General features: G+C 38.1%; 1 protein-coding gene across 5 annotated transcripts in view; it reads right to left on the bottom strand.

Moving 5' to 3' along the window:
• ATP9B (ATPase phospholipid transporting 9B (putative)) overlaps window positions 1–24,124 on the bottom strand; it is a 282,270-nt gene that overhangs the window by 19,665 nt on the left and 238,481 nt on the right. For all 5 annotated transcript variants that reach the window (XM_037892984.2, XM_043540007.1, XM_037892983.2 and 2 more), the window contains 4 exons: window positions 15,361–15,522; window positions 9,313–9,405; window positions 1,682–1,765; window positions 870–1,040 (listed from right to left, as the gene is read on the bottom strand). In XM_037892984.2, coding sequence (XP_037748912.1) covers window positions 870–1,040; window positions 1,682–1,765; window positions 9,313–9,405; window positions 15,361–15,522 — 510 coding nt within the window. The remainder of the gene's footprint in view (window positions 1–869; window positions 1,041–1,681; window positions 1,766–9,312; window positions 9,406–15,360; window positions 15,523–24,124) is intronic.

The following is a 24,124-nucleotide window of genomic DNA, read 5'->3' as shown; positions in this document are numbered from 1 at the left end:
GGGACTACGTGGCCTGTGGTCCCCTCATGGGTATAGAGGGGAAGAGATGCCCCCTACTAGGACATGTTGGATTTGTGTGGTGACAAGGAACCTGCCCACACCTTAGGCCCTGTCCTACTACTGCTCCAAGCTATCTGGCCATATGGTGTCTATAAGTCTGGCCTGCCTCCAGGAGGTGCTGCTCTTCCTTCAGACCACATTCCAACATCTGATGGAAAAAAATGAGAATGTGGATTAAAGATGTTTGCTGTAGTCATTGACTTCACAAAGGCATTTGATTTGGTTTGGAGGGAAGCATTATGGAAAGTACAAAAATCATATGGAATTCCAGATAGGATAATTGCAATTATAGAAGTTATGTATGAAGTTATGTATTATGACAATTACAGAAGTTATGTATGAAGATTTGTCATGTTATGTATGAAGATTTCTCCTTTGCCTTTTTGCTGAGACTTCATATGAATACAAATTAGTGCCAATTCAGTGGTTTTATGATGTGAACACCTAAGTAATGTCGCTAACTCTTTTAGTACACATTCCACACAGGACAGTTTCATGGTAAAGATTGATAAGCATCAATGACAAAATAATAATAGATAAATTCCTCTCTTTGCACAGGCTGCTGAAGAGGTGGATGCTTAAGGGGAATCAAATTTGTGGAGGGAAAGGGAGTTTGTGTGTTCTGCTTGCTGTTCATTGATATTTGTTTTTGTAATTTAAGTCAGGGACACCTAGAGTCTTAGGTAGGTGTCCTTTTTCATTCTGTATAAATCTAAATAAATAAATAACAAAACTAAATAAATCAGTTTTGAAAAAATACACAATTAGAATACCATGTTAACTGTCTTTTGGTAGTATGCATTTAGTACCTTTATTCCAGCATTTCTTAGCATCTCCAGAGTTGGTCTAACATCAGCTTGTAGTTGATCCTCTACTCCAGTGAGGCAAAGCAATTCCATTTCTCTCTCCAAACTCTCCACAACAGCAGCCACCTTGAGAGCTCTATCATGTATGCTTAACTTTGCTTGGTTATAACGATTCTGTTCGCACAAACAAAAAAACCCAAGCCCCTTATTTTAGAGAGAGCTTGCTATCACTCGTAAAGAGAAAATAAATCTTCAGTTTGTCAATATTTGTTGACAATATCTCATGATGTAACATATTTAAATTTATCTAAATATCTTAAACCCAAGAACTAACAATTATGAAAAGTAAAATCCACTGTTTAATCAACACATTTTACGTTAGTATATCAGTGCAAGTTTCCTTGCCTGATCCTTAGAGTGAATCATGAGAAGACTTTATAAAAAGCAGGCCTCATGACACTTAAGTAGTGATTGTCCTTGTTTTTCAGAACTAATAGATTTTTGTGCTACACTGAAACTCTAAAATTAACTTAATGAGGACCTCTGATGCTGTATAGCAGTAATCCAATAGTATAATAAACAAAACTAAACAGTATCCTGTGAAAGATTTTGGAATAGTTGCTAAGGAATGTCAAAAACTGATAGAATATCACAACACTTCTGTTTAAACACATCAATTATTACCGACATTTTAAATCAAAATTTGATCACATCATCTTAATAGAATACAAATAGTAGTATTCCTTATAAAGTGCTTTGCATTATTTGAGCTCAAGAGCTATGCCCGGAATATAAATTCCTCTCTATTTTCATACCTCAAAATCTTGGTACTGCTCTTCTGTTAATGACTTCTTGGCAACCACCAGAGTGCGCAATCCTTCTCGTGCCATGTTGCCACACTGGATAGACAAAAGTACAAAAGAAGAATGTAGGTAAAATAGCATGCTGTTCTGTACTACAGACCAACAATAGGGCATGTGGTACCTATCTTTACAGACAGGAATTACAGATTAACCAGCATCACTTTAATACTTGGAAATATATTGGAACAAATTATTAAACAATCAGTTTGTAAGCTTCTAGAGGATAACAGGATGATAAGTAATAGCCAACACAGATTTGTCAAGAAAAAAAATCATGCAAACTAACCTCCTCTGATTAGGTTACTGGCCTAGGGGATCAGGGGAAGCAGAAGACCTGATATATCTTGATTTTAATAAGCCTTCTGACACAGTCCAATATGGCACTCTAATTAATTAGTTAGGGAAACGTGGTCTAGATGAAATTACTATAAGGTGGGTGCACAACCGCTTGAAAAATCATACTCAAAGAATAGTTATCAGTGGTTCGCTGTCAAACTGGGAAGGTATATCTAAGAGTTAGAGGGGTTTTGTCATGGGTGAGATACTATTCATAATTTTCACTAATGGCTTTGATAATGGAGTAGAGAGTATGGTTATAAAATTTGTGGATGACACCAAGCTGGAAGGGGTTGCAAGCACTTTGGAGGACAGGATTAGAATTCAAAAAGCACCTTGATTAATTGGAGAAGTGGTCTGAAATTAACAAAATGAAATTCAATAAAGGCAAGCGCAAAATACTATACTTAGGAAGGAAAAAGCAAAAGCACAAATACAAAATTAGGGAATAACTGGTGAGGCAGTAGTACTGCTGAAAAGGATCAGGGGATTGTAGTGGATCACAAACTGAGTCAACAATGTGACGCAGTTGCAAAAAAGTTGCATTAATATAATTCTGGGGTATATTAACAGGAGGTACTTATTCCACTCTATCTGCCATTGGTGAGGCCTCAGTTGGAGTACTGTGTTCAGTTTTTTTGCACCACACTGTAAGTAAGATGTAGACAAGTTGGAGAGAGTCCAGAGAAAGCAAAAAAATTATAAAAAGTTTAGAAAATTTGATCCACGAGGAAAGGTAAAAATTGGGTATGTTTAATCTTGAGAAGAGAAGATGGAGGAGGAGCTTGATGATAATCTTCAAATATGTTAAGGGCTATTATAAAGAGGAAGTTGATCAACTGTTTTACATGTCCACCAATGGTAGCACAAGGAGTAATTGGTTTAATCTGAAGCAAAGGAGATTTAGATTAGATAATAGGAAAACAATTCTCACTATAAGAAGAGTTAAGCACTGGAACAGATTACCAATGGAGGTTGTGGAATCCCAGTCACTGGATGTTTTCAAGAAAAGACTAGACAACTGTCAGGTATACTAGACCCTGCCTCAGTGTGGGAGGCTGGAATTGATGACCTTTCAAGGTCCCCTCCAGCCCTACATTTCTATGATCTCCAAAACAGCTAATTTGGTTTTCTAGTCCCTCCTAGATTAGTCTGGACGCTAGGTAAAATGATCTCCAACTAGTTTATGGAGAAAGGAAAATTCAATTAAATGTGTGATATCAACATCCTGTGAGAGAATACATTTTGGCTAAGCAATCCAGTCTGAGAAACTTCTTAAGCAGTACAAACTTCAAAATCAACTAAAAAATGAACTAATCACAGAAAGTGCAATGAGCAAGGAAAGGTATTCAGGACAAGAGTTAAGATTTACTGGGAGGTGGAAGAGCCATGGTTTGAATGAAGCTACTGCCTTTAGAAGACTGAATCTGGTGTCATAAATAAAGATAAAGGAATCTTTACTGCACTAATCTTCCCTTTACTGCACATAAGGCATCCATCTACATGCTAAGAGAGCTAAAGTTCAGACTGTCATCTGTGCCACCCTGCAGAAAGCCACAAGGCTGAGTACAGAATTACAGGTAGGATAATCTCTCTAGCACCACAACAAGCCCTGTAGCTGCCCAGGCTTCATAGTAAGATTGGTTTCTTTTGTGCATGCAGCATAGTGGTTTTAACCCAGCCTGATAACTCCTTTATCTCAAACATACCTTTTCCTTAGCCAAGCTGAGACAAATAAGTAATTTGGATCCTTGCGGAGAACCACACATTGAGAATAGCATCTGATACTACGGCTCATGAAATCTTAGTTGAAAAGATAATTCAAATCGGCTTTGATAAAAATGCTATAGTATACACTGAAAATTGGCTAAGAGGCTGTGATCTAAGTGGTAAAGTACTGAATTGGAGGAAGGTGCCTAGTGAGTTGTGCATAAATCTGTGTTAGAATAAGTACTATTTCAAATTTATATTCATGATTTATTAAGGAATACACAGCAAACAGATAATAAACAGAGGAGTTGTAAAACAGAAAAAACTCTGAAATAACACAAATATACCCAGAAATCTTAGAAACAGCAGAACTTAATACAATGTGATAATCTGTGAAAAATATAAGCTAATGGACATATAGAGAAAAATCATCCACAATGCAGATATTCAGTGGTAATGAGTAACATGGGAAGTAGTAATTCAGAAAGAGACTAAGGAGTAAAAATGGACAGCAAATTAAATATGTTTGCAATTGAATGACTGCAAAATAGGCTAATGTAAAGGGCTAAAAATGTATACTTGGATAGATCAACATTAAAGGGTAGGAGGTGGGTGACAATAACAGTTGTGAAGCATGCAAACACCAAGTGGGGAGAGATTATTTTATGCGGTATGAAGGGATATAACTAGAAGTAATAGGATTAATTTTTTTAAAATGTAGTCTGAATATAAGGAAAATCTATCTGGCAGCATGGTATTTTAGGCTAGTTTTCCCCATTCTTTTGATAGTTAAGTCCCCCTTCAGAAAACTGAAACCAATTATGCCTCCTTCAACTCTCATGTGTTGTTAAAGGCTTACCTAAAATGGAGTAGATTGTGTAGATCTTTAATATATTTCCTATTTTCTTACATGCTTTGATGGTCAATGAAACAGTTAACAATGCTGACATTTTAAAGTATCATGATTTGCATTTGAGTTAGTACCTATTGGAATGCATGGGGCAATTTACAACTCAGAGCTTTTGTTTCAGATCCTCTGCAAACTAAGACTACCATTTGTCATCCGTAACACTTGGGATACTTTTACAAGGTTTTCTTCATAGTATAACAGCTAGAGATGCTGGAGGACCATTGAGACACCTGTTCACACTCACCCTGGCTAGTCTTGGGCTATGGAATAATCTCTCAAGGTATGTGACAGAATCTGCATCATTTAGCATTTAGACTGGACAAAGCAATAAAATATGTACTTCCACCTTAAAGCCCATTTCCCTGGCACAATCCTGCAATGGCTCCAAGGAGACTGACTATAGGGGACAGTGTCCTGAATCTGGTTGTTCAAAGTCACATGGACCCACAACTAGGAGAATTCCAGTAGCCTCACTTTTGTGATGTAGGGCTACCATGTGCCTATACTCTTTCAGGCAGAGAAAACAATGACTGCAAACACAATATATACGTAATTCCCGGGGTAAGAGAGCCTGTATGAAAATCTTCTTAGATAAGGGTTTGACCTATCTAGCTGTTAAGAGACAAATGGGAGGCCCACAAATACAGAACATAAGCTCACGGGGCATTCCCTCTGCCTGTCCTCGTGGTGGAAATACTTCGATGATGGACTACCCTCTTGCAAATGACTCTGGTTGGGGCAGGGTAAAGAAAAAAAATGAAAACTGCCCCCTCAGCTAGGCAGAGATTGCAGCACAGATTTTCAAATGATAAAATCAAAATTCAAGTTAAAAAAATATTAGCTCAAAACTTTGCTCAGCACCACAGAGGTGTTTCCCCTTACTTTACACAAGAACAGATCTGGATTTCTCTGGAGCTAATGATCCTACCACAGTTATAAGTGATAGAAACTGAAATGAAATTTCCTTACTCCATGCATTGGTAGACGATCATATTACACAGGCAGAGAGAATCTAGGGGAAGGTAAAATTATGGTTAAGATGGAATTTTCACTGATTTATAGCTTTACCTCCAAAATGTAACTAGGAGCTGAAAATGTATACGCTTTTTTCCCCTCAGCCCAGCTAGCAACTTTCTTCTATCTTCTCTTAATTCCACTCATGAGGGTTTAGGGTCAGTCACCAAATTGCAGATGGAAAGTACTAGATGGGATTCATCAGAACCAGGGCTGGCCTTTGATATGGCCAGGCGAACGGGGCGAAAGCACACAGTCTCTCTCTCTCACACATGTGCACACACAGTGTCTCTTTCACATTCACCCCCCAACACATATTAGTATTATTAATTATTATTATTATTGTTGTTTCTCCTTGGTAATCCTGCAATGCACATATTTCTCTGTAATTTTATTCTTTCAAAGTGCTGTTATTTTAGTTTTTTGACTGGTCTGTGCATTTCATAATTTTATTTCTCTCTTATGCTAACATTTATTTCTTTGAGTAGTGAGTTCTAAAATGCCTAACCTGTCCTGGCTGGAGTAATTATCATTATTACTTTTATTATCGTATTGTGCTTTGTCAGTCATTATTTAAAGTGGTGCAATCGAATAATACTATCCTTCTAGAATGTAACTTTACTGTGTACTAATCTTAGCAGTGCCAGTTTAAAAAACATTAGCTAACATATAACTTTAGACACCGGGCATATGACGGTCGCTTATTTTCAAATTGTATTTTTAGTTGTATCTGTAAAATAACTTAAAATTTGCATGAAAATAAATGCAGTTCCAACTAAGATACAAATAGCAATGATGGAGTCAAATGTTAGTGAGTCATGTACATGATTGTGATTGGTAAACATAAATGCCAAAATAAATTCCCTTTCCTAATAAAAGAGAAAAAAATCTTAATCACATATGTTATAATTAAGTACGTTTTTAGTGGAGTGAAAGACAGTTGATAAAAATACAGTAGATAATGACAGTAACACAGAGTGTGTGTCTGTTAGAGAAAGTAAGCAGATTTTATTTATTTTTATTTATCTCTACTGAAGTATCAAATATGTGTTTCTGATATCTGTGTTAAAGCTCCAGAACAGATACCTCAAGGTTTGGGATTGGGAATATCCTGCTGTATTATCTCCTGATTGTTCTAAATTTACATATCAACTTTAAACGTGGCTTTAATTGGCATTAATACATATATTTTTTCTTTCTTTATATAACCATTAGATACAGCGCTCCTGTAAGCTTATTCCTGTTATCATCTGCAAAAAACCCCAGAGTTTTCAGTGTCTAAGTAGTCCCTGGAATCCCAGTTAAAGTTTCCTCCCACCCTCGCAAAATCTGAAATAGTGCCTCAGTGAGCTAGGAGTGGCCAGAGGGCTGTGGGCTTTGGCAAGATGCAGCCCCGTGTGACAGCACGAAGCCACCTTGAGCCACATGCCGAGCACCAGGCCCACAAGCCACAGCAGCAGCGCAGAAGGAAGGGTGGCAGTACACCATATACTATGCCACCCTTCCTTCTGCGCTGCTGCTGGTGAGGGCGTTGCCTTCAGAGCTGGGCGCTCGGCCAGCACGTGCCAGTATCAGGCTGCCCTGCCATTGCTTAATTTGTGCCAGGGCTGAGCTCTGGCATCTCTTTCAATACAAATTAAACACTGGGGGAGGCAGCGGGGCCCAGAGGTGATGGGCAGGGGGAAGCCCAGGGAGCTGAGGTGGTGGGGGCAGGGAAGAAGAAATACAAGTTCACCCAGGGTGCCATTTTCCCTAACGCCAGCGCTGATCGGAACCATCAATGCATGATCCTTACTTAGCAACAGGATCACCTGCTGCTACTGAGCCATATGAAGAGCTGAATGCTTCCAGAGTACTGCAGACATAGGCACCTATTCCCTCGCTGCTCTGGGGCTGGAGCACCCACAGGGAAAAAATGGTGGGTGCTGAACATCCACTGGCAGCCCCCCATCTGCTCTCCCCCACAGCACCTCCTGCCCACTGGTGGGCCCCGCGGATCAGCGCTTCCCCCACCCTCCCCAATCAGCTGTTTCACGGTGTGCAGGAGGCTGCAGACGAGAAGCGAGGATGAGATGTGCTCGGGAGAGGGGGCAGAACTGGGTGGGAAGAGGGAGGGTGGGAGTGGTGCAGGGGTAGGAAGAGGTGGGGCGGGGGTAAGGCCTTGGGGGAAGGGGTGGAGTGGGGGCAGGGCCTGGAGCAGAGCTGGGGGTCGAGCACCTCCCGGCACTTTGGAAAGCCAGTGCCTGTGACTGCAGAGAGACATGTGAAATTGGATAGAATAAAGTACTAAAGAATATATTCTAAAGCACAATCTTGCTCTAGCAAGATGTACTACAGTAAATAGACTTATAGTTTCCCCCCATCTTTAACAGTCAATTTCTTCCCGTAGTTACTTATCTGGAATAGCTAGAGACTGAATCAGAAAAAAACCTTCACTTTGGTTCTCCTATATGACAACACAGTATGCTACTGTTAGTTAGGTTACTTGGATTCCTCCTGATAATCTTTTAAATAAGGAGACTTCCTTTTGACTGAAGTTTTAGAATTGGTTATACTAATCTTTTAGATGGTTAAAGCATATGCAATAGAGCCAAGCAATGACTGTCAAGGAAACTTCTTTGTAGCAAATGCATTTCTTGCTGATCAAAAGACTACACCCTAAAAGTAGTCTTAAAAAAAAAAAAAAAGCATAAAACAACTGTCTTAATGAAAAACAAGCCTGATGCTGCCTGTCTGGTGCAAAACACTTATTGATTGGACCTCATAATGTTAAATAAATTAAACAAGTATTTTACAATTAATTGTGTATCATTATCGCCAAAAGTAATTTTTATGACATTTTGCTAGGTCTTCAGGGAGTTTAATTTATTCATGTCCCTGATTAAATCAAACCACCCTGAAGCAGATATTGATTCATATTGCCAATACCATTATGAACATACATGGTGTGATCATTGTATTACCATATCGTCTGTATGCAGGGTCAGATTAGGATGATTACTGGTGCCTATTACAGCAACACAGTGGAAAATATTTAAGCAGTTTTGAAATGTAATGCAAATAAATATATATATGGAGCTTATATTACTACAAAATTATGTTTATACACACTTGGTTAAGCAAATTTATTTAATTTTGGCTACATCCATGAAGATATTTCAGGATTCCCAGCCAATTGTAACAGTAAAGAAACTAATAGGTGCTATATATAGAATACTTCTCAAAAGTATTTGTGTTTTATGTGTACATTTGTTTTGGAAGAGACATTCAACATAACAAATATATCCCTAGTCTTAGGTTGCTATGTTGTTCAGTAAAACTGTTACCTCTGCTTTCCTTTCTTGGTTATACAAAATTTGGAAACAACTGCAAATCCTTAAAACCTATTCATGATACACTTAATTGTATTTCACAGTCCATTACTGCTTTGATTCAAGATTTCCATTTCTGAACCTATTCCAATAACATCTGTGGTAAAGAAGACATTGTGGTTTCTCCTTCTGTTCTTTGCAAATTTCAGCTACAAAATATTTTCCCATGACAAAATAAAGTACTCAGTCCCTTCTACTTAATTTTCTGCTCCGTTCTACTCAATTTTCATGATATTTCTTACCTCTTCTTCTAACCAGTCATTGTACTGTACAATGGTGGACATTGCGACATCTGCCCCTTTCATATAAAAGGTGATTTCCCCAGTAGATTCATCCTGCAATTTTAGAAAAACAGCAGAAGAAATATTTTGTCCACATTGTTTAATCAAAGTGACCATAACTACAAAACAATCTTCTTATACTCTGATACAGTAAATAATTTTGAAATAGCCAATAGCAGTGACCATCCCCCTTTAACATATACATAGCACCTTTCATACAAGTTCTCAAAGCACTTTACAAAAAGGTCAGCAAGTTTTATTACCCAATTTAATTAATTTTATCCATAAAAATGTGCACATCTTAGCCTTTTGGGGCATATTCACAACTAAAATCCACAAACTGATAGGGTAAACTGACTGCACCACATTTTATACATTGAGAGAAACTGAGGAAGAGAGGCAACGTCCCAAATTTTCAAAAAATGATCTATAATTTTGGGGGTCTCAGTTTTTGGGAGCCCAACTTTACATATCTAAGGTCTGATTTACAGAGGTGCTGAACACTTACAATTCCAAATGAAGTCAATGCACGATACAGGTGCTCGGCATTTTTGGAAATTAGTCCTTAAATAGCTAAAATTTGGTTGCTCTAAAAATGGAGGCAAAATTACAGGGGTCACTTTTGAATAGTGGGCCTAAATGATTTGCCCAAGATCACAAAGTGCATCAGTGGCAGAGCTGAAAATAAAGCCTGGATTTCTTAACTCCTGGACTCTGTTCTAACTACTGGAAGGTTCTTCCTCTTTTGTGATATACAGCACAAATACATTTCTGTATTAAAGCTGACACCTTTCCCTCAGATACATAAGTCTTCCCATTAAGATCATACGTAGGGCTGCTGATTTTAGGTTTTAACTGATAACACTGACAAAACACTCCCAATTAAAAAATAAAATAAAAAATAAAATTGGTGTTCATCCAATAAACACTGGAAAAACACTGGAAATGGTTATTTGTATCTAAAGGCCTATCTGCATGGAGAAGTAACATGAACCCCAGTAACAGGGGTGTGATTTATAAAACACACAAACATGTTGCACATTGACTGGCCTGTGTGGCCTGTGCTAGTGTGCACTAAAGGTTCCCTTGTGTGCTTAAACGTAGTGCTGTTTGAAACAGTACTATGTTAAAGTGCACCAAAGAACATTATGAAGAGATACTCAGAGTATACTACCATAATGAGTAATGTATGAAACATACATTACTCATCACTTTTTCATACTATGAAAAAGCCCTGAATTTTGGACACCTATATAAAACTCACATGACTGGAGTACTGTCATGGATGGATTTAAGATGTTCAGGAAGGACAGGCAGGGCAGAAAAGGTGGGGGAGTTGCACTGTATGTAAGAGAGCAGTATGACTGCTCAGAGCTCAAGAATGAAACTGCAGAAAAACCTGAGAGTCTCTGGATTAAGTTTAGAAGCGTGAGCAACAAGGGTGATGTCGTGGTGGGAGTCTACTATAGACCACCGGACCAGGGGGATGAGGAGGACGAGGCTTTCTTCCGGCAACTCGCAGAAGTTACTAGATCTCACGCCCTGGTTCTCATGGGAGACTTCAATCACCCTGATATCTTCTGGGAGAGCAATACAGCGGTGCACAGACAATCTAGGAAGTTTTTGGAAAATGTACGGGACAATTTCCTGGTGCAAGTGCTGGAGGAACCAACTAGGGGCAGAGCTCTGCTTGACATGCTGCTCACAAACCAGGAAGAATTAGTAGGGGAAGCAAAAGTGGATGGGAACCTGGGAGGCAGTGACCATGAGATGGTCGAGTTCAGGATCCGAAACAAGAAAGAAAGGAAAGCAGCAGAATACGGACCCTGGACTTCAGAAAAGCGGACTTTGACTCCCTCAGGGAACTGATGGGCAAGATCCCGTGGGAGAATAACATGAGGGGGGAAGGAGTCCAGGAGAGCTGGCTGTATTTTAAAGAATCCTTATTGAGGTTACAGGGACAAACCATCCGATGTATAGAAAGAATAGTAAATATGGGAGGCGACCAGCTTGGCTTAACAGTGAAATCCTTGCTGATCTTAAATACAAAAAAGAAGCTTACAAGAAATGGAAGATTGGACAAATGACCAGGGATGAGTATTAAAATATTGCTCGGGCATGCAGGAGTGAAATCAGGAAGGCCAAATCACACCTGGAGTTGCAGACAGCAAGAGATGTTAAGAGTAACAAGAAGGGTTTCTTCAGGTATGTTAGCAACAAGGTGGTGGTCAAGGAAAGTGTGGGCCCCTTACTGAATGAGGGAGGCAACCTAGTGACAGACGATATGGAAAAAAGCTAATGTACTCAATGCTTTTTTTGCCTCTGTCTTCACGAACAAGGTCAGCTCCCAGACTGCTGCACTGGGCAGCACAGCATGGGGAGGAGGTGACCAGCCCTCTGTGGAGAAAGAAGTGGTTCGGGACTATTTAGAAAAGCTGGATGTGCACAAGTCCATGGGGCCGGATGCGTTGCATCCGAGAGTGATAAAGGAGTTGGCGGATGTGATTGCAGAGCCATTGGCCATTATCTTTGAAAACTCATGGCGATCCAGGGAAGTCCCGGACGACTGGAAAAAGGCTAATGTAGTGCCCATCTTTAAAAAAGGGAAGAAGGAGGATCCTGGGAACTACAGGCCAGTCAGCCTCACCTCAGTCCCTGGAAAAATCATGGAGCAGGTCCTCAAGGAATCAATTCTGAAGCACTTAGAGGAGAGGAAAGTGATCAGGAACAGTCAGCATGGATTCACCAAGGGCAAGCCATGCCTGACTAATCTAATTGCCTTCTATGATGAGATAACTGGCTCTGTGGATGAAGGGAAAGTGGTGGACGTGTTGTTCCTTGACTTTAGCAAAGCTTTTGACACTGTCTCCCACAGCATTCTTGCCAGCAAGTTAAAGAAGTATGGGCTGGATGAATGGACTATAAGGTGGATAGAAAGCTGGCTAGATTGTCGGGCTCAACAGGTAGTGATTAATGGCTCCATGTCTAGTTGGCAGCTGGTATCAAGTGGAGTGCCCCAAGGGTCGGTCCTGGGGCCGGTTTTGTTCAATATCTTCATAAATGATCTGGAGGATGGTGTGGATTGCACTCTCAGCAAGTTTGCAGATGACACTAAACTGGGAGGAGAGGTAAATACGCTGGAGAGTAGAGATAGGATACAGAGGGACCTAGACAAATTAGAGGATTGGGCCAAAAGAAATCTGATGAGGTTCAACAAGGACAAGTGCAGAGTCCTGCACTTAGGACGGAAGAATCCAATGCACCGCTACAGACTAGGGACCAAATGGCTAGGCAGCAGTTCTGCAGAAAAGGACCTAGGGGTTACAGTGGATGAGAACCTGGATATGAGTCAACAGCGTGCCCTTGTTGCCAAGAAGGCCAATGGCATTTTGGGATGTATAAGTAGGGGCATTGCCAGCAGATCGAGGGACGTGATCGTTCCCCTCTATTCGACATTGGTGAGGCCTCATCTGGAGTACTGTGTCCAGTTTTGGGCCCCGCACTACAAGAAGGATGTGGAAAAATTGGAAAGAGTCCAGCGGAGGGCAACAAAAATGATTAGGGGACTGGAACACATGAGTTATGAGGAGAGGCTGAGGGAACTGGGGATGTTTAGCCTATGGAAGAGAAGAATGAGGGGGGATTTGATAGCTGCTTTCAACTACCTGAAAGGGGGTTCCAAAGCGGATGGCTCTAGACTGTTCTCAGTGGTAGCAGATGACAGAACAAGGAGTAATGGTCTCAAGTTGCAGTGGGGGAGATTTAGGTTGGATATTAGGAAAAACTTTTTCACTAGGAGGGTGGTGAAACACTGGAATGCGTTACCTAGGGAGGTGGTGGAATCTCCTTCCTTAAAAGTTTTTAAGGTCAGGCTTGACCTACCTGGGATGATTTAATTGGGGATCGGTCCTGCTTTGAGCAGGGGGTTGGACTAGATGACCTCCTGAGGTCCCTTCCAACCCTGATATTCTATGATTCTATGAAACTCCAATACTGCTAAAAATAAATGAAGCCCTAAAGAAAAGAAAAACCAGAAGCCCTAATTATACATTATTATTTGTATAGTATAAAATGTAGGCTAGGTGATTTGAAAATGGAAAGAGGACAATATTCCCATCCAGAAGTGCTTACAATCCAGTTAGACAATAGAAATAGGAAGGCTGGAGATATTGTATACTTCTTTAAGAAGTTGCATTGTATTTTAATGAAAAATAATTTGATACAATGATACAGTAATACAAAGTCACATAATATTGCTCAAATCGTTATTCCACAATTTACAAATCACTTTCTTAATAAAGTCTAAAGATATTTTTGTGCAGATGCACTTCCCCAGAAGTGACTGGTAATATAATTACCAATTAAACTTTATAACCATAAAATATTGCTAAACTTTTTGTAAAATACACTTTATTTTACAACCAAGTTCTAAAAATCAAAAATAGACAACAGAATTGCCAGCTTCTGAGGTCAGTCCTTTTGTTATCAAAGTATTTCCACCTACATTTCACAAAAACAATCCTAATTCAATTTATTCTTCCTTGTATTATTATGGAGTATTTTTGGTTGCTGTGGCTGAGATTGTTTCAACATTTCCCTTAGGAACCTCTATTTCTAGCACTTTGGTCAGGATACACAAAGGGACCTAGGTATTGCAATGCTGAGTGCTGCAATGCCTACCTTTTAGGTGCCTAGAAAAATCACAGGAACAACACTGTAATCCACAACACCTGAAAATGGAACAGCTTCAACAGGAGAGACTGAAGGAGTCCTACATCAGAATATCCCATAGCTCACTTGTTAGACCATTCTCCTGAACAATAGGAAACCCCTGTTCACATCATTTGTTCCCTTCAGGCAGAGGGGAACTGAAACTGAGTCTTCCATATCCCAGGCAATTGCTCTAACCACTGGGCTATAAGTTATAAGGTAGGCACCACCACTACCACCAGCCAGATTTTGAGTAAGACCTACTCTAATAGGCGGCCTCTGAGCAAGCCTACCTGATTGGACCCTGTACATAAGATAGGCGGGTGAATGCCCATCTTCCCCTGGTTTGTGGACCACTCTGGGGAGTAGGAAAGAGATAAATGTCTAGAGCGGGGCAGCAGTGTGCATGCCCAGATGTAAAAATATTAGGTTTTTAGAGATTTTTTACCCTGAAAACTTAGGTACCTACAGAATTAGGAGTTATGAGGATCACAGTGAAGACTAAAAGTAGGACATGTGTGCCTAAACCTCAGACTTAGGGAATGTTTACACTGCAGTTAGGCACATGGCTGACCTGTGCAGCTGACTCGGGCTTGTGGGGTTCAAGCTTAGGGGCCTGTTTAACTGCAGTGTAGACTTCTGGGCTTGGAATGGAGCCCAGGCTCTGCGACCCCGTGAGATGGGAGGGTCCCAGAGCTTGGGCTGCACCTGAGCCTGTAAATCTACATTGCAATTAAAGAACCCCGCAGCCTGAACCCTGGGAGACTGAGTCAGCTGGCACAGGCCAGCCCTGGGTTTTTAATTGCAGTGTAGACATACCCTTCGGCACCTAAGAACCTTTGTGGATCTGCGCCCTTGTGTCTCAGCCACTGAGAGTCACTAACTTGCCCCTGTATATTAAAGTACATTTGGTACTTGAATATTACTCTTAAGTCTTGGAACTTTAACAGAACTATAAGAGGTACAATGGGGAAATTAAAACTGGAGTTTTAGATTGTGATTGTGGAAGCTGCTCTATACATGAAGTATTGAAGTCAATTTGGCCCCATGTTGTTGGAGAGTTCCACCTAAATGGAGCACCTTGCAGCAGAGACCGTCTTAATTTTTTACAGTATCTTGTTGAATATTTTGTTGACAAACGAGTGTTATTTACAAACCTTCCAAGTTTTATGTTTGAAACGTTTGAAAAATATGTAAACTATCCATACTTTGAAATGTTATATTGAGTAAACAGGTACACTGTAATAAAAAAAGCTCTTAGTAAAAACAAACAATTTAAAGAATATTTAAAACATTTACCCGGACTATGATTCCCATGCGTTTGCTCTCAGATGTGAAGGGGAAAACTTGCAGAATATAATATGTCAGAATCTGTCCTCCTGGAGTCTTCAGTTGCATTGAGGTCAGATCCCTGTTAACCAGAGTAAGACCAACACTCTCTGTCCATTGTACTAGAGCTACCTAAAGAAAAGCATGTTGAAGTGTTAAAGGTCAATTATACCCTTGTGTAAACTACACTAAAGCCAAACAACTGACTTCAGGTTAAAGGTCAAGACTCTTCCTAAGCCACTAAGAAAAACAAACCTCATGTACACTGGAAGAGAATTTAAGCATGGAAATATTTTTGTATAAGATGAAAATATAACAATAAGGGTACATGTATTTTTATAAACTCACTATAAAGCACATAAACAGGTTTATTTGGGTTTATTTCTCCTGCACAGAAAGTTATTTACTGAAGAGAGGTTGTACCATCATTAGAGTGTACCGTGCAGAAATATTTTCCTGTAACAGTTCTAGTACTAAAATGGGTTGTTTTTTCTAAAGGAATGTGTTCATTTAGAGTTAACAGAGGACATATCAAAGGGTATATGCAAAACATAATACAATAATAAATCTGTTTTCTACAATGTTCATAAAAACATTAATAAAAAACCAATGAATACAAAGTAATGGGAGTAATTCAGCGTTAAGCATTTTTTGTAACTTTGTAGTTTCATAGATGTTTACTTATTACAATTTTTAAACAGAAAGCAAAAAGCTTGTAACTTGTAACTTAATGTTTTTCAGCATACTGTAGTCACTTAAACGTATAAGCTGATTACTTTTCTTATAAAATGTACTATATCAGGGTTTCTGCCTAGTAAACCACATATGAAACAACCCTTTACAAATCTAGATCAACCAAAAGTGCTTAGAGAAGTAGTCTGTTTTCCTTAGGGTGGTGATGGGGGGACTACTGCATTGTACAAATTTCATAAGCATTGGCTAAAATTAATTCCATTGCATCTTAAATACACACCCTAGGGAACTGCAAAAGAATTATGGAGAACTTCATATTTTTCCTCTAATGAAGCAGCATTTTTGAAAAGTTGCTAAACTTAGTAGCATGCTACTTACCTTCTGTTTTGTGCACAATGTTCTTTAGATACTGCGGTACCCTATTTTTCAATAGCGTTATAATGACTATTGGAATTATTTAGCAAAAAATGGTTAAGTTAGGAAACCTGCTTTATCACTCTTTGATATACAAAAACATTCCATAGTCTTTTATTGGGTAATATATGCAAATAGATTTATCCTCCAAAATTCTATTCCTCTGCCCTCTCCCCATTTATCAAACCTCACCAAGGGCTGGATTAGGTGTCTAATTACCTTTAAAAATCTAGCCCTAAGTTTTTAAGAATGAAACTGACTATTGTGCTGAGGGCCAACATAAGCGGGTCTTTGTACAGGGCCTCTGCATTGGAGTCAATTTTGTTCCCAAAAGTTAAACCTAAACTGGTATAAAGCAGTACTGAAATCTTCAGCTGGCGTCAATTGTCATAGCTCCATTGACTTCAGTGGAGTCATGACAATTGATGTCAGCTGAGAATCTGCCCCAAGGTGAATAGATCACTTTATGTAGCCCCTTATGGGAAGTTAAATTAGAAGGAGGTTGGCCTGAGTGCTCTAACAAACTAATACAGGATATTGTCAGTGCCTGTAAATTCACTGTAGCACCAATAAATGAAAATATGGAAAAGAGATAGTTACTGGAAGAGAATAAGAACATTTTAAAAAGAACATTTTTAGTTCCAAAATCACAGTGAAAGTCTATTAAAGATTTTCTTCTACAATAAAACTACCACATAAGCTGCAAATGATCCAATACTCCCAAGGTTAATTTTCAATTTTCACAGTGAAAGGTTACTATTACATTCTGACCTGTAAATTGCATCTTTCTGGTAATACCCTATCATCTCATTTGTGTCCCTTTGCAGCTAGGACTTAAGCATTCTATATTTGGTGACTCACATGTGTTTATTATTTAGTTCATGCTTGGCTTCACAGACCATTTGAGTTAGTAGTTTGTAACACAGTCATTTTAGATTATACCTGGGCTACAACTCTATGAAGTTTGTTTAGAATTGATCACTAGTGGTACTGTAATCTAGCTGGATAATAAGGCACAAGAGTCAACTGTGTGGTTGAAAGGCTTCAGTTTAAGACAATCATATTAACCTTACGTTGGTACCAGCCAGTTAAAACATGTGTTTGACCAACAGGACCCTGACAGTATCGAGAATGATATTGTTAAGTCCTAGCTTCACATACCCAGAGTTCTCTAACATTCCTAAATTGATTTCCCAAATATTGTTCTGTCCATGCAAAAATAGGCTGTCCTCCTGCAAGATTTCTTCATGCCTGAACTTGGTACTAAAGGGCCAATTTCCATCAAAGGATGGCTTAACCTCACTCTTCTTATCTTCCTGTTTGCTCCAACTCTGTACTTGGGTTTCAGTCATAGGCAGCTTGGAGGTCCTTGGGGAAAAAGTGTCAAGCTCTTTCTGAAGAGTTAAGGATTGCTGTACAAAATGACCAGTAAAAGTCTGGATTAGCTGCAAAAAGGGATTCAAAGCAGAGAAGAATGCTTATACAGGGAAAGAAATTTTACTAAATAGGACAGTGTGGGCAGCATAGTCACTAAAAAAACCTAAAACAAAAACCACACACCGCAGGCTACAAATTATTTTAATTAGAGTTAGTCTTAGTTGTATTGTGTTTAACTTTACCATTTGAAGATTTTAACCTCTTTAATATGCTTGATTTTATACTTATATCATTATAAAGCTGAACTGCTCTTTTCTATTTAGTGTTAATTTGAGGTTTGGCACATCGAATGTTTTGGATCAGATCATTTGTTTCTTTAGAAAAAGTGGTAAGAATAAATATACTCTCTCTCAAGTTAAAAATGAATATAAATGTTAATAGTTCAACCTTAAAAGGACACAAACTCTCTACTTTTTAAATATAAAGCAGACACTTTATTCGCTTATGCTAAGATTTTTAAAAATAGGAGTCTAATCTTGGGCTCCTAAATTAATGTTTCTGCCCTAAATAAGTGGTCTGATTTTCAAACATGCTGAACACTTGCATTTCCTTTTGACGTCTATAGAAGCTGCTTGGTTTTCATGACTTTTAAAAATCAGGCCACTAAATTAAAATCCTAACTTTAGGCTCCTATTTTTAAAAATTCGGGTGTTAGCATATGTTACAGATGTATATACATAGCATATTTAGCAAATATACATACTATATTTTGGCTAACAACTATCAGAATTTGGGGTTCTTATTTTGGGTAATATTTCCCATATTTTCTGTCATAGCAATAAGAACACATTAAAAGTGACAAAAAATAAAAACAAACAATATTTAAGTTACATTCATTATTTCATATACTTTTGACTTTTATGAAAATTAGATTTGAATGATATACTTGGTTTTACTTTTTCAACTAAACGTTGGTTTAATATATGTATTTTTGAAGGCAGAATACTTTTGGTTAAAAGACATTTCAGTGCTAAAAATATAATGACCAGCTGCAAAGTGGGGGGGAGGAGGGGGAGATATATAAAGAAGTATTAATAGTAGAATTGGCATGAATACCCAAACTGCAATGTTATTAGTCACTGTTGCATATCTTGTGAGGTACATTCAAAATGAGGCAGGGCTCCACAAGAGCCATTAGTAGCTTGCAAAACACTGCACACTCCTTTCATTTAATAATTTGGCAACCTAGCCATCCTGTCTACTTAAATATTGTATCATTTGCCTAACAAAAGCACAAAATGAAAGATGTAAAACTAAACTGGAAGTTTCTAGAAAACTCCATAAAAATAGATAAGGTTGCTGAATGAGAACAATGTAGTTACCTATCACATCTGTCACAAAACCCTAGTATTTATTAAAGATAAGAAAATGAATGGTTAAGGACATCATAAATCTTACATTGCATATACAACCAAACATTATTCTAATCAAGTAATAAAATGCATATTTTATAACACAGCTATCTTAACTCTAATCTAAAATAAATACTATTCTTTCATCAATCTCAAAATATAAATAGCCTTTTGAAAAAGAAATAAAATGTGTATATGTACACACAGTTGTCACACTGATCAGCCTGAAAAACTCAACCTACATAATTTTATTATTCATCACTAATGTTCTATGTTTTCCCCACTAAACTTCATCTGTAACTTTATTCTTAGGAAACAGCAGTAACAAATTATTTACTGCAAAATTATGCATGTCAATTAATACAGATATTAACTGATAATATTTCGTATTTAACAAGTTAAGAAAGATACTTTAAAAAAACTCCCAAGCCTCAAGTCAACAATATTATTAGTCAGAGTTAAGGTTGATGTTTTTGATGAAATACGCATTGTTCAAGATATGCAGGAGAATGAAACACAGACCCAACAGTGGATTTTTAAGTGCAAAGCCTAGCCATTTGGGTGGGAGGAAGAGTCAGAGAAGCCTCATCTCTTTTCCTGTCTTATCTTCACAGAGGCACAATCTTCATATGAATTCTGAAAAGAAGAGGTAGGAGGAAGGCTTCAGAGCCCGTCTTTCCCTTCCCCTCTCACGAGCTCAGGAGTTGTCTGTTCCTCAGCTCCCTAGCCAAACACCCCCTACTTGCTGAGACTGGGGACACAGCGGCATTCCTTTATAACCTGATCAGAATAATGCATTTGTTTGTTAGTTCTGGAGGTTGCATAGGATTTCTGTTCTTAACTATTCCTCTCCACATTTTTAAGTGATTAGTTTTTATTAATGATGTGATATTTAACTTGTGCTTATGCAGGTTTTTTTTTTAAAAGGACGTTGTCACACTACCAACCCCTATGACTCCTCTGTACCACTCCAGCAATGTAGAGTAGCTGGAAATGCAGTATTTCGGTACAGTCAGTCAGAAATCCAAGTTTCCATTTTGTGGGAAAATCTGACATTTTGAATTTTCCTTTAGTCCTGAACAGGGAGAAAAAGTCAGTATTTTGAAATTTACTGCAGAATGGAAATGGCTAAATATTTCATTTTGGAAACATCAAAATAACTATCCAAATTTTTAGTTCTGATAATGTCAAAACTATAACATACATATACAATAAAACATTAAAATAAATTAAAAGTTAAAGAAATAAATCAAAAGTCAGAACAAAAAAAGTCTAAATGAAATATTCCATTTTGATTCATATTTCAAAAATTTTCTGCTGGAAATTTTATTCAAATTGACACATTCCTGTGAAACGTTTTGATTTTGAGAAAGTAGCATTATCCAACAGAAAATTTTTCAGCCAGTTCTCATTTCTGGATACCTGGATATCCCCCTGATGTATCCAGTTCTAGGCAACCCTCCCGCCCCCACACTTGGCATAGGGAACATAACCAAGGAAGGGGGATATCTGGAGCACTGCTGTGTTTTGGAGTTCTCCAATTGCTAGAATGGCCCACAGGGGCTGTTACAGCTTGGTGCAAGGTAGGGTATATCTACATTTTGAACTGGGGATGTAATTTCCAGTTTGAGGAGACGTACTCGCATTAGCTGTAATCTAGCTACTGTGCTAAAAGTAAGCGTAGCCACAGCAGCATGAGGGACTAGCTGCCCCGAGTACACACCCATCAGAGACCCTAGGATGTATTCAGGGCAGCTAGACCCTCTCATAGCTCCCGTCACAGAAGCTATACTCTATTTTTAGCGCTAGCACAGTTATGTTGCCTTGATCTGGAAATCATACCCCCAGCTTGAAGTGTATACATACTCAAAGAGATACCCTAAGGTTGCTATTACTTGCTTTAAGCATTGAATCAGACCAAGCAACCCCAGGACTGAGGGCATAAAGATGGCATGTAGCTATCTCCCCTCTTGGTTGTCTCCCTTCTTCTCCCCACTCCCTTTTGGCTCTGCACTGTGAAACACATGGTTGGATACAAGGATATAGCCCACTGCTTTGGGTTTTGCAACCGATTACATCTAGATGGCTTTCTATGACATATAGTTAGATAGCTTGGGTAAACTGAGATAAAGTTGACCTATGCATGTAAACTTTTGGATGGTGATCTGAATCAAACATATCCAATACTGTATAAAGTGTACAGTATATCTCAGATTTAAACTGTTGCCTCATCTTGGCAAAGAGAAAACGATAATATGTTTTTTATGAAACCACGTTCAAATACCTCTTCGGACAGAGGCATGTAACTACTCTAAATCTTTCAGAAAATATTTGCTCAGTGTACTTTATAGCCCATGAACCAAACTCCACTTTCAGTTTAATCAGTATAAATTGCGAATAACTTCACTGCGCCAACAGAGTTACTTTTAATCTACACAAAATCAACCTGATGTACAAAGGATACACAGGATATGTACACACCATTTTAAAATTAAGACTATTCTTTGAGAATATATGGAGGTGGGGGAGAATTTTTTCACTGTTGCTCTCCTACTGAGTGTTTCCAAGCGTTCAAGTTATTTTCTGTAAAGATTTGGGGGAATTCTCCCCACCTGTTCAGCAACAGTTCAAATGATTCCAATTAGCAGTGAAAAATACCCAGTGACTGCATTCCTTTGTTTATATTTACACATGATGATTTAGTGATTGACATTTGTATTTTATGATTTTTAATTAGGAACATTCATGGTTAAATATAATCAAATTATTAACTTAAAACGACAATCTGATCATCTGGGAAAACGCCAGTCAATATTCAAGATAGGGCATGGAGTAGTTATTCTTTGCGGGTCTCGAAGGTCATAGAAGTGATGGTTTTATGCTACTGAATAATTTGCTCTTCACAAATACATTGACAAAACAACACAATTAGTTTTGCTTCAATAAGCACACACACAAAAATGAATTAAACAATACAACATGTCACATATTTTACAGCTTTACTTTTGTAAACACAAAAGCTGCTTCACTACGGGCATATCATTTTCTTTTTCAAATAGTCAGCTTTGTATCCTTGTAATTAATTTTAGCAACTCTGTGGTCTCTTGCACATTAACATTTGAATGAGATGACTGACCATATTTTAATGTAACATTTAAATATTCCAAATGTTGGAATTAAATGTTTGGGAGTATAACAATGCAGGAAAAAGCATAACCAATAAATAGCTAGTAGATGAGGGTAAGCAGTCATTAAAAATCATGACATATCAATCTTTCTTGACCAAAGGAGGCCAAAGGTCTTGAAAGGCTCCTGTTCATAGCATGCTTCTGAATTACTTGGGTCTGTGACCTTTGTACTTTATTGCTCTACATACTTAGTTTATATCCTTTTATGATTGTTCATTACATTAGATTAGCACTGGCTTTCCACAAGTGATGTGGACATACACTTATGACAGTTGAGCAAGAGTTGTTTTAGATTTTGTCAATGGCTTTCCCAGTGTGCACACATTGTTTGCTATGCTGTAGCTACAGAGGACAGAAGTGACAGACAAATGAAACTTTCCACTTTCAGGGAAAATGAAATATTGATCACTTATCATAAGAAACAATGAGCCTCGTATAAGTAGGGTTCACATTAAGAATACAAAATCACTTACTTATCTCAGGCTACTCTAACACAATGACTACATACTTTATGGTGAATGTATCTACTCCTAAATGTGCATTTCTGTCATACCACCATATATAAATGGGATTGTGAAGAATTTCAAATGAATTCGTCATGTCAACTCATTAACTCTGTAATTTGTTTTCATTAGCCTATTTAAATGTTTCCTGTGTTTTCCCACATGGAAGAACAGTTTACAGTTAAACTGTCTATAATTTTTCATGTAATGTCTCTTACGAAAATGACAAACACTAGATTATATAAAACAGAAGGCCACCAATAAAATAATCTCTTCAACAGAATACAATCACTCCAGATCCATAAGCAAAATCTAAGAGAGCAGACTTGTAATACCGAGGAAGTACAATGTATAAAGCTGGTTAAGTCTATTAAATGATAATGTTGTTTATTAACAAAATATGTTGTGATAGGTCAATGTTGAGGTTAAACAGAAAACATCAATTGAACCATTTCCCTAAATAAAGCTCCAGGGTGCAATATTCAGAGCACTTTATTCAATAAAAAATGCTTTTAAAATGGTACTTTGGTGATTGGGAAACATTGGCATCATCTGTCAACCTAACTGCAGAAAAGTTCAATAAGCTAAATAATGAACCATTTACATTATTTTCCTTAGGCTCCAGTGATTTGCAAACATTGCATCAATAGAGCTCTTTAAAAAATTATGATAAAGACCTCCCAGTCTTTCACTTTCACCTTTTTTCTTTTTTTTTGGTCATGTTGCAATGTTTACATTATTTAAATGTTTTTGTGGCTTCATATTGATATTTTACCCAATAGCAATATCCTATTAAATTAAAAGATATGTGTTTGATGTACTAATTTTACTAGTTTCAAAGAGAGGCAAATTAATTTTAAAAGATTAAAAAAAAACACTTAGGGCTGTATCTTCAAAAGACGGTCGGTGAGTGATTTTGCTTCATTAGCTTGTAGTTTGAATTCTCAAGTTTGGGTGACTGACTACATGGCCCTCCTAAGATGTACAACTGCCACCTCTCCCTTAAAACCAGCTTACACCACACTCCCTTCCAGCCTCACATTGCCTTCCACTACTTTCCTTCTTCCTATCCCCTTCAAACTGTGAAGTCCCATTCCCATGTGAAGCAACTCACTCACACTCAACCAGCCAGTTATTTTGATCCAGT

The sequence above is a fragment of the Chelonia mydas genome, chromosome 2 (assembly GCF_015237465.2).
Source record: "Chelonia mydas isolate rCheMyd1 chromosome 2, rCheMyd1.pri.v2, whole genome shotgun sequence".
Lineage (NCBI taxonomy): Eukaryota > Metazoa > Chordata > Testudines > Cheloniidae > Chelonia > Chelonia mydas.
Note: the sequence above shows the minus strand (reverse complement) of the source record. Positions and strands in the feature narration are given on the sequence as shown.